Source organism: Lytechinus variegatus, chromosome 13 (genome assembly GCF_018143015.1).
Source record: "Lytechinus variegatus isolate NC3 chromosome 13, Lvar_3.0, whole genome shotgun sequence".
Taxonomy (NCBI): domain Eukaryota; kingdom Metazoa; phylum Echinodermata; class Echinoidea; order Temnopleuroida; family Toxopneustidae; genus Lytechinus; species Lytechinus variegatus.
In genome coordinates this window covers 30,684,269-30,696,691 of record NC_054752.1, presented here as the reverse complement: position 1 = coordinate 30,696,691, position 12,423 = coordinate 30,684,269, and the positions used below count along the sequence as shown (strand labels likewise).

Genomic DNA, 12,423 nt, shown 5'->3' with positions numbered 1-12,423 from the left:
TCGCGTGGTTACGGACAAGGCCGACTTTATAGATGAAGGTAAACAGGAGAGATATTCCTTCGAACAGTTCTCTTCACCAACATCAGACTGGAATTGGAAGGGGTTTGCTTCAGCAGGAGGAAGTTAACTTCTAGAAGCAGACTTCAAGAACGGCATTACAGTATAGAAATGTCAACGGAATGTATCAGATCTAATCTAGACCACTTCAAGAAGTAGGTAAAGGGAATTTTGTCAGCGAATAATCGTTCAAGTTATTGTGACATCTGCCAGAATCCTGGTAGAATGGGCTAGGAAATCATGGGAAAGAAATAAGTGCCAGTGGACTGTGAGAGGGACTCTCTATTGACTATGCTATAGGTGAATCGAGATTGTAGCCTACGGTAACACCTCAAGAATATCCAGTAGGACAGAATCTGGATGTCACAGAAGGAAAATATGATGTAATATATCAGCTGAGGGACGTATTTGGTTCAGATCAATTAAGGGAACGAATCTCGCAGGATGAATAGTAGGAAATTTAAACAGAATAGAGGAATATGAGGAATAAGAAAGGAAATATCGTTGTTAGACATCAGGCATACTCACCAAGGTTAGAGACGATCAGGATGCAGTAAGAATACCAATGTTGACATTTTTTAGTTGATGAGTGACAAGAAACATGGGATCAAAGGGGTCAAAGATAGCTTCATCTCCGAAGCCAACATGTGAGGAAGAAGGGGAGGTAAGATCCAGTGGTGCCAGCAACATCAACACCAGGAGGCGCAAGAAGGGCCGTCATGGGGAAGCATCCTCCAGATCTCCGAAGTCGAACCGCAAGAAACCCAAGCGGAGGCCCACTCTGAACCCTCTGTCCTACCACAGCCATAGTGTCTTCAGTTCGATGGAAATCGACAAAATACTCCGGAAAAGTTCGGTGGACGTCAGGAACAAGCTGACGGACTCGATGAAGTCGATCAGATCGGACGCGTCGTTCTCGGACGCCTCGTGGTACACGGACAACAGTTCCGTGGAACTCATTGACCATGAAGTCTTCGAGTACCCATTTGAGAACTTGATCTTCGAAGGCGGAGGAAACAAGGGTTTGGCGTATGCTGGTGCTATCCGGGTGAGTTGTCATACAGATGCTGACAATTGCATTATCGGAATTAAATTTTGGAAACATCAATTAACCTAAAATACATTTGCTTTATATTGCCCCTTTTCATACTTCTGGTATTTTTTCTTCTTCCATTGAGTACAGTTCTCTTTGTAAATTTATAGTATAGTCTTTGAGTAAAACAACGTCAGTTGTAATTGTGTCAAACTCTCCGTTCATTGTCCCCAATCCATCCCCGACTAGATTTTAGTTACGATAACTTATCCATCTAATGGTAGCCTTAATGAAATTTTCTTTCTTTGATTTAGTGTTGAATATTGTAACCATGTAATTACCATTAGATGGAAAAGCTACCATAATAGTAACTTCATGAACTTTATGCAACCGGGACCAGGACCCCTGAAAAATAATGAACAATCTCTGACTGATTAGCATATAAATGTTCCAGGATAATCTGGAATTCCGATCGATTTTTACAAGGTCAGTTGCAGTGTCCATGGTTTTTAATAGGGTGCGGTTATAATCGATAACCATTGTTTTCATGCATTCAAGAAACGGTTTTAGTGTTTTATTGATTTTCTTTGCAATAATGAATAGCTGTTCAGTTTTACGTTGATTTCTCTTACAACGAGATCGGTTTAAATATTCCCTTCCCTGACCAAATAAAATTGTAAACGTGAGTTTCAGTTGTTTTGTTTAATTAATTTAAATTGCACTTAAGAATAAGTTGTTCGTCAATATCATAAGATCATTACCAACATCTAAATCATTGTCATCAAGATTCGTTAATGATACGTTATCATCGTTATCATTATCATAGCAGCATATTACCTAGTCTTAAGCACCATCGACGTTATCATTCATTATCACCACCACCACCACCATATCATCATCGTCATGATCATCATGATCATCATCGCCATCATCATCATCACATCACCATCATCATCATCAACAACATGATTCACCACCACCACCACCACAATCATCATCATCATCACCATCATCATCATCATCATCATCATCATCATCATCACCATCATCATCATCACCATCATCATCATCATCGCCACCATCATCATCATCGCCACCATCATCATCATCACCATCATCATCACCACCATCATCATCATCATCACCACCATCATCATCATCACCACCATCATCATCATCGCCACCATCACCATCATCATCATCATCATCATCATCACCACCATCATCATCATCGCCACCATCACCATCATCATCATCATCATCACCACTAATCATCATCATCATCACTCATCATCACCACTAATCATCATCATCATCACCACCATCATCATCATCACCACCACCATCATCATCATCACCATCATCATCATCACCGCCATCATCATCAACATCACCACCATCATCATCGTCACCACCATCATCATCATCATCACCACCATCATCATCTTCATCATCCCGACCAATAACTGTGACCATAATCGTTATCATCCTTGCCTTTTTCTCTCTTTCTGTTACCAAGGAGCTTGAAAGAGTTGGAATATGGAAGAACATCAAACGCCTCGGAGGGGCAAGCGCGGGGGCAATGACTGCGACCCTCATGGCGATCGGGTACAACTCTTATGAACTGAGAGAATTTCTGAGCATGAACCTCCAGGGATATTTCCTAGGTAAGAAATTGAAGACCAACAACAGACGAAGAATAGACAGAATGTGACTAGTTTATTTTGTGAGGACCCGTTTCATTAAAAAAAATCTTGTTTTAATATTAACAAATGCAAAGTTACTTTAACAAATTGACTATCAGCCAATCAGATTGAAAGATTCCAGTAGCTTTTAACTGTTATTGCAAATTTGTTATTACATGTATAACAAGTTTTGTGAAACGGGCCCCAGGACTTAACCACAGTTATTCAATTGATTTACCATATTTATACATGAGTGTTACCGGTATCGTGGGTAAACTGAATATTGAGAATAAAACTACATGGTGCGACAGACCGCGGGTCCAGGGGGGGGGGGCACAGGCCCCTTTTTAAGAAGCAAAATTAAAATTTGTGATGTAAAAATGCCATTGAAATTGAAGAGATTTTTTTTATTGTCAATTTTTTTCAAGTACGAAATATCCTTAATTTGTGGTTGAAAACCTTTTCTTGGCTTGTCAAAATTTTCCTCTGAAAAATCCCCCCCCCCCCTGGAAAAATCTGGATCCGCCCTTGTGGTGAGATATTTTTTAAGAAGCGTAAATTCATGAATGTTCAAATCTTTGTAACACAATCAATGCAGATGCAAGGTGTGCCACGTGTAGTCTTCTTCCAAACCTCCTGAGGCATTTTGGGTGGCACCCTGCTCGTCGTCTCTTCGAGTGGTTCGGAGATAGACTAGAGGAGCAGACTGGTGATGCCGATGTTACCTTTAAACAGCTGTACGACCGATTGGGCAAGGAGCTGTGTATCGTGGTCACCAATCTGAACCACATGGATGCCGAGTATTGTCACGTGAAGACTACGCCAAATATGCCGATAAGGATCGCAGTGCGCATGTCTCTGGCAATCCCAGGTGAGGAATAATAAGAATCATAAAAAGGAAATGAATGAAAAATGTCAACGTTGTACTGAAAGTCTTAAAATCCCCATCTACTTGACGAGATATTTCTATCTTGCCAAGTCATTTAATAAGCATAATTATTGTCGACTTATTAACTTTTTATGACGACTTCAAGAATCTTTTATCTACTTGTCGTCATGGCGACATAAGTCGACTTCAAAATAAGTTACACGTAGTCATAGTAACGTGAGTATCTTGCATAATCGACTTTAAAATAAATTATATGTTATCATGGAGATAAAAGGTGTACTATCATCACTTCTTCTAAAAGTACAAGTCACCATGGTAACATATATGTAACTTGCTATGTCTACCTGTCTAAAAAGCTATCTGTCACGAAACACAGTATCTCATTCAGTCAAATTGGTAAGTTATATTGCTATTAATTTATGAATGATGACACTAACACAATTTTCTTCAAATTTTATCTATTCAGGTTTGTTTGGTGCGGTGAGGTGTGAAAAACAAGGGAGTCCTGATTATTACGTAGACGGAGGTGTCCTCTGCAACTATCCTTTACATTGCTATGACGGTAAGTTTTTAAAAATAATAGGCTTTCAGAAAATCTTAATAAAATATCGAATTGGAGCACAACGACATCAACACAGTTTATTGATCATAAACATGATATTTGAATAAGACCCGAGATATAACGATGAATACTTACATTTTCAAAATAACTGGAACGGCCGTTAAGCGAGAATTTACAAAATATATATTTAAGAAACATGTTAAGCAACCCCGAAAGGAATAAAGAAGTCAATAGTAAATGTCTATATCCCATTCAAAATGAAGAACGTGCACATCGTTCGTCATATGTTTCTTAAACGAAAACAAGCCATTCCCGACTTTCGATGTCAAAGAGTGCAATGCACCTTTAAAAGCCAATTTAGAGAAGTTTGAATTATTTAGAATGACAAAGCTTGATTTTCGATATCAACTATAATTACAAAATTGTTTTCTCAAAGGTTGGTGGCTTTCGATGAAACCTCAAGACAGTATGCTAAGAAGACTTCAACCACTTGAAGACATCGGTAAACTATGGGACAAGAAGGAACGATTTGGAACCATTAACCCGAAAACAATCGGACTCTACCTCGTAAGTATCTGTCGATGTATCTACCGATGTTTATAGAAGATATGTGAAAGAATTACAGAAAGGATCTTGCCTATAAAATAACATCAATATCCTTTTAGAACTGACCGGGCTTGATTGGTTAATCGGCACCTGCACTTCTTGAACGGGAGGTCATTGGTTCCAAGTTGCTCCTTTTTGCCTTTTCCAACCGGCGTTTGGCATAATACAGTTCCTATAAAGCACAGTCTCATCATTATCAAAGTGGCTACCAAAATAAATTAAAAGATATTAGACATTAATTACTCAAAAACTAAATGTCCTGTTGCTCCAACAGATAAGGGAGATTAAGTGAGTGATATGGCAGTATAGGCGAATGATGTATTTCGGGTCTTGATGTCGAATTAAATTTTGAACTTCAATCGATTATCATAAAGAAATTATAAGGAGTTTACTCATGTTTGCACAAAGAAAATATCATGTTTCAGATAGGGCATATAATCTATAACGTATACTTCACCGATTTTATCCTAAAATTATACATATATATGTAAATATCAAATCTGAACTTTTTTATTATCAAATTACATATCTTTCCAGTACAGCAGCGATGAACAGGATGTTATGGTATCAAAGCTACAAAGGAGGAAAATGCACAATGTAAAACGACCTGACACAAAACTTTCCAAGTAAGAATATAGAATTGAAAGCGTATACATTCGTAATTCCGAAGCTTCGTTGTTCCGAAGGTTCGACAATCCGAAAACGAAATGAGGTTCGTTGATCCGAAGGTTCGTTGATCCGAAAGCGAAATAAGGTTCGTTGTTCCGAAGGTTCGTTTATCCGAAAACGAAATGACGTTTGTTGTTCATTTCGTTTTCGGACAAACGAACCTTCGAAATTACGAACCTCATTTCGTTTACGGATTAACGAACCTTCGGAATTACGAACCTCATTTCGTTTTCGGATTAACGAACCTTCGGAATTACGCCACAAATGTTCGGATTAACGAACCCATTTTTGTTTTCGGATTAACGAACATCGAGGTATAGGCAATTTACGTGTATCGGAATTACGAAGTGTAACCAATTAAATGTCCACTTTCATTTTGATTCATGAGGGGCAGAAATATTCACTTTGTAAATATTGCATGTTATCATTATTCAGAGAATTTGATAAAATGTATCGTTTGTCATAAATAGGTGTTGATCTATCAAACAGGCTTCAAAGATTTATAGATTCAATGAAAAGCAAAGTTTAATTTCAGAAAAAGATAAGAAAGATCATGATCGATTAAATCAAGGAGCTTCCTTGATTAGATTATTTTATACACTAAAATTGCAATGAACTTGAACTTTTTTTTCATTCTAGGCTGACATTGCGACAAAAAACAGATCCGACCAAAATGAAAGTTTTTTTTTTAATATTAATAATAATATTAAACTCTCTCCCTTCTCTCTCTCTTCTTTTTCTTATCTTATGGAAAAGGAAGAGGGAAGGAATCAGAGAGGTGAAAGATGCTGCCGTGCGTGAGCACGCCATTATCACCCAGGCGTTGTCGAGTTTTCTTAGACTCCTTGCCGAAAGCGACGTCGACGAGAGCGGCTCGATCACGAGAAAAGAACTCCAGCAGGCATTTACCAAGAAGGTGGATTACTTTACGGACGGGCAACGTCGAACTCTTTTCGGGGACAACTGCCAAGTCGATGATATTTTCGACTATTTGAACCACGAAAAGGATGATGAGGTAAAGGACATGACGTGAACTACATGTTTATTTTTACCACTATGATTTCATTCTGCATAATCAACAGACATATAAAGGATTGTTCCAAGCAAGGGAAGAAGGGAGGCATATAGATGCCTGGAAAGGAAAAAAAACGATTAACTATTAAAGTATTAAATAATACCCGAAGTTTTCTCTCCCAATCCATTTGGCCTTTGCAGGGTCTGTAGTGAACATAATAGGTTTCAAAATCATATTTCCAATCCATTTGATTTCAGAAGCAGTGGATGCAAAATTCAAATATTTTCCTTTTTTTAATACGGGAATAATGGAAACAGTATAGGGAAAATGTTCCCCGGGAGTGTGGTTAACTTTAGTAATGTCACTGTGAAAATAAGCGCCCCGCCCCTCCCCTTTTGGGAAATGGCCATCCTTACATCCGGCATTTGTTTAACCGTACTTCAGGATATATGATTATCTCCTTATAACGATTTCACTTTCCTCGTCAGATAACCTATCAGGAATTACAAGACTTCGCTGAGAAACGGGGCGTGGCCATCCAATCCAGTTTCGAGGGATACGGGAGAAAAGAGATCAAGTCTTTTGGTCAGTTCCTCGGAGCTCTTTCTGACACCTTACTCGTTAATGTCAAAAGAATTTTTACCACGGTAAGTTCATTTTAATACATATAGTGTAAAAGACGTTTCTGCAATCAAGGCAAAAAGCAGGATATATTTTTTATCGGGGGGACAAGAATACTTCAAATAATAAAAACATATTGAGCGAGGGAGTGAAGTGACCGAAATTCATATCACAAAGGTTTTATTTTGCAATTAAAGGTTTAAAAGGAAGGCTTTCATGCACATTTTAATTAAAAATTGATACAAAAATACAGGGAGAAGCAACTACCCCCTTCCTGTTAGTGTAAAGCTGTTTAGGAAAGGTTAAATGAATACCTTCAAAATCGAGTGGTCGTGAGAGACACACCCCTATATTTTTTATTGTAGGATTTAAAGTTTAATGTGTTTTACCCCAGTTTTCTCAATGCTACGATGCGATCAATTTTGCATACCGACTAATATGCACAGCTTTCAAACGTCAGAACTTTCTTAATTCACCACTTTCTTGTTTACATCCGATTTTGATGATTTTTATTTTTAGTTTGATCAAACTTGTTGACTACTGAATTGCTATTCAGCTTTGTACAGGGGCCTGTTGCAGAAAGAGTCAAAAAATCAAACGCAAGTCCCAAATGCGCGCTGTTGATTGGTTGAAAATCAAGTTGCGCATGATTTTTAGAGTTGCGATCGATTGCAACTCTTTCTGCAACGGGCCCCTGGTTACTTGAGGCGATGGGCTAACTTTTATAACAGCAGTAATCTGTTCATTGAGGCGTTGCAAGAAACTTGTGATCAATGTCACAACATTAACCATGGGCCGATTGCACGAAACGGTCTTTCCAAGGACCGTCTTTCGAGTCGCCCATCTTTTATGATACGCTATAAGCGGGGTGTTTCTGAAATTTATGATAAAGAATAAGATTCGTTAGCTTGCTTTTAAATTAAATTTTATACAATTTCATGATATATCACATCATTTTATAAACAAATATTTTGTTTATTCTAATGAACGAATGAAATATGTTTGCAGATGATTTATTTAAAATGCGTTTCACATGGCGCATCATAAAAGATGGGCGACACGAAAGACGGTCCTTGCAAAGACCCTTTCGTGCAATCGGCCCCAGATGTCTTACAAATAATTGTACATTTGTGATTGATTACTGAACTGTCACTTGAAACAAGAAGTGAAATATGATTTGGTACAGCTACAATTGTTATATTGATTGTAAAATTCCAACAGAATATTTGCAATCGATTGCAAATATTTTCTTGCAACACCCCATATGACACAATAATGTTTGTATTTGCTATCTATTAAAATATTCACAGGACGAGGACATCGGCCGAACGATTGGAATCGATACCGTCTATGTTGGTACCACTGATTTTGAACTGGAAGAGGGCGACATACAATTTTTGTTTGAGGTATTTCATTTTGTTTATTTTTGGACTAGACATTAAAATGACGTGCACACATGTGCTCAATTTCCTTCAGTTCTGATTGATGGAGGAGCATTGGGGCCGTTTCATGGAAGTTGCCAGCACTGACGAGCTGCATTATCTGACAGTTACCATGGTAACAGTCAGACAACTTTTTCTCAGTCAAACAAATCTGAGGAAAGTTGCAAGATCCGACAACTTTCAGGATGAAAAATGTGGACATATCCCGGAGGGGCCACTTACATTGACGAGTGGATACCATGCGCGACCAAAAAAACACGTAAAAAGGATGTCTTTTTCACGATAGGGCACGTTACGTACGTAACGTGATAAGGGTGCCAAAAACACAAAAATAATGAAAAAAGGGTATCTATTTCGCTAGGAAAATTACGTGTTTAGGGTCGAATTTGCGGGGATGATAAAACAAAATTAAAATGTTTTATAAAGGATGTCCTTTTTGCCCAACACTACGTGTTTAGAGTCCGATTTGCGCGAGGTGTAGAAGTGGGGTCGTACTAAACCAAATAAGGTAAAGCCGACGACCGAAGGAACCGTAACAATAAAAAATTCCTGTACTTGTTTAAGGGTTCATTTCAGGGAATATTTGCCAAGAGTATCGTTTTTGTTTCCAATACTTGTTAAGGGTAGGGTTTCACACGCCAATACTTGTTAAGGGGCGCACCGGTTCATTTTCAGAATATGGAAATTACGTGTTTAGGGTGCATTTCGAGACCCCTTGGTCGCGCATGGTATCCACTCGTGAATGGAAGTGGCCCCCCCGGCATATTATGTTGATTCAAAGTCGCCGATATGGACAAGTCTGATATTGTATACAAAATTGTTTTATACAACATATGATAACAGACACCTGCGTTTCTCTGACAACTCAATGTCTCAATTGGAGGATGAAAAAAATGAGGACAAATTTTCCCAATGTTCTCCTCGTCTCTTGCGGTTAAACTGATAATGTTGACAAGCTCAGGTTTTTGGTAATCTCAAAAAAAATCATCCTTGTTCATTCGAAAAAAGTCCTTGGCCTTCTTTATACTGCTTTAAACATAATAGGGGAGAGATATATAAATCATATTATTGATATGAATATGCTATTTCTTTAACTGCAGCAAGGAGAGCGAGCAGTTCGATCTTATCTCCGCCATTATGTGAGACTCCATGACCCACCTCTGAAGAAAGAACTGCAGGGCGGAAGTACAACAGAGAGCACTTTACCCTACAGAGAACCCAAGCAACAGCTTCAAACAGATCCACAGCCAGCAAGGGAATCAAAACAAGGGTCTGCCGTTCTCTCCCGCACTAACTTACACGCGCACAACCGAAGCGTGAGTGCAACCTCGCAAGAGACATCGAATAGGTCGGCCCCGTTGCCGAGTAGCACGGACGTTGGACCGCCGATACTTATTTCGGAACCGACGGAAGAAGTGCCTCGTAGCCGCACCCGGTTGCCGCCACTCGAAGGCACTAGTCACAGAAGCCCGTCACCAACGAGGTTCGATGTTATCCCCATGGGCTCCCGCAGTTCGCTTCGTCTTGGGAACTCTCCGAGTTCATCTCCCAAGTTGCTTCATGGTGAGAACCGCCCGAGTACATCTCAAAGGAGTATATCTCCGGGCTTGTTTCATGGCGGGAACACTCCGACTAGATCTCCGAGATTGATTCATGATGGATATTCTCCAAGTACATCTCCTCGATCGAGGTCTGACGGGGAAAAGCTTGTACGTGGGAAGAGAGGGAAAAGGTCAGCAAAGGACTTGTCAAACAGTGCATTTGATCAGAACGATTCTTGAGAAGGGTCATATTAAAATGATTTTTTTTATACAGAACAAACGTCTGTTCTTATGAGCGTCTTTCAAACAAATCTTGTCATAATAGGAAATTTTATTTTGATTTTCACAAGAGTGGGGGACATCACATTATGCAAAATAACGCTTATTTTAAAGATGTTGGAAATATTTATATTTCTCGTACTATTACCTCTTAGTCAATTTTTCGATCCCCCCTCCCCCCTTTGACTAAACGTAGGCTAGATATTAGGTAAAAGGCTACATTTAGATGCACATATCTTGAATACAGAAACCTACATGTGTTGCAGTATGATATTTATTTTTAGGAGTTTGCAATACATCAATGATTGATTATGCATTTGTTATTTTTTGCACATAGGATAGCTTTATTTAAGTCATCACTTTATTTGCCTAATTACCTTGCACACTTTTTCTTTGCAATAAAAGTTAATTACGCAATTGCAATGATGGGAAATTCATCATTACGTTAATTGTTTAACAATTACAGCCTTTGGGAATTTATTTCATAGTTTAACTTTATAGCTGCACATGTAAGCCATCAAGGTATATGCAAATGAACCGGTGCTTGACAGGAAATTTAACACTGTAGTAAAGAAGAAATACTGTAGCAAATTGTTAAGTTAACCAACCATTCAAATATATTTATTAATATTTGCACATCATCATGTGCTAATTATTGCTTTACACAACTACAAATGTGATCACATTTACACTGTTGGCATTAATAAGAAATACTTTGACATAACATCAAGTCAGTTTGACATTTCAAAAGTGGAATGTGTTAACTCGTTAAGTCCAATTCACTTTTGGAAGGAAATTATATTTTGTGACTCCATAAACTTTTAACCCTGAAGATACAAAATACTCTTTTCTTTCTGAAAAAAAAATTACAATAGCAGACCTCCCTAAACCTTCATAACACATAAATTTGGATAATTTTGCTCCAAAGAGAATCTTACCAAAGATATAGATATAAGTGGAGTGAACTAAGAAAATCAGTACTTATTTTGAGATAATACAAGTATGGTATCTTCATCACTTTGGCAGTAATTTTTATATACATACAAAAAAAAAAGATTTCTCAAACAATACAAATGTTTCTAAAATTTTTAACAGCACTGTTATATATTAATGAATTTTTATAAAAAATGTATTTTGGATGAGAAAATTGTTCACTTTTTGAGCTCGCACAATGTACATGTAATACATTGTATATCAATGTGGAAAGAATTTTCCCCAAAAAAATAAGACAAAATGGTACAAAAATGGGTAAGATGCACTTGGCCTACAAGTACTTTGTCTAATTCTGAGACAATCTTCTACCACAAGGGCTAAAACCATTCAATCTAATACCCACCTACAGTCAATTTGCCTACATATTATTTACCACTTTCAAAAATTAAGATTTGGTACCTGAACAGTTCATCTAATCATAGAGACAAAGTAGTTGTACACCAATATCAAGTGGCAATTTACCCCCAAATGTACCAAATAAAAAGAAAAGAAACAAAAATTATGTTACTGGCATGTGGTCAGAACACGGATAAGAGGAAAGCCCTTCTCAACTACTGCATCTGCCCAGTAACATATGAAGTCCTTAACTTGATCTGTGCACCTTTTAAAGATAGGACAACCAGGGCTACGTAACTCAAAGATTAGCGATTAATCGCTAAATAAAATGGCCTCTCGAGATCATCGTTGCATGCGCATTTTGCTCAGTAGACCGTCTAGGAACCAATTAAAATTACTCTTTCAAATTAGCGATTAATCGCTTAACTTTGGGTTACGGGGCCCAGGGGAGCGTTTTATCAACATTTTCGTCCAACAAGTTGTCAGGTCTGACAACTTTCCTTCAAAATGATTGGATGAGAGGCACTGTTACCATAGTAACTGTCTGATAAAACAGTACTTGTTGGATAAAACATCTGACAAGTCCTTTCATGAAATGCTCCCGGGGTGACATTTCGAATTCAATGACTATGTGTATCTTGTTTTTAGTTCTACTATATTCAACAACTGTGATTTTCTTCATTCTTCGGTGAATA

The 12,423-nt window shown here is 38.0% G+C and overlaps 1 protein-coding gene across 1 annotated transcript; it reads left to right on the top strand.

Moving 5' to 3' along the window:
* On the top strand, positions 1 to 11,870 carry LOC121426886. Its single transcript, XM_041623291.1, has 10 exons — positions 1 to 1,105; positions 2,610 to 2,757; positions 3,374 to 3,646; positions 4,131 to 4,226; positions 4,663 to 4,793; positions 5,370 to 5,458; positions 6,258 to 6,516; positions 7,005 to 7,163; positions 8,448 to 8,543; positions 9,680 to 11,870. Exons 1-10 carry the CDS (start codon positions 659 to 661, stop codon positions 10,358 to 10,360), a joined length of 2,379 nt encoding a protein of 792 aa, XP_041479225.1. The 5' UTR covers positions 1 to 658; the 3' UTR covers positions 10,361 to 11,870.
* Positions 11,871 to 12,423: the final 553 nt, after the last annotated feature.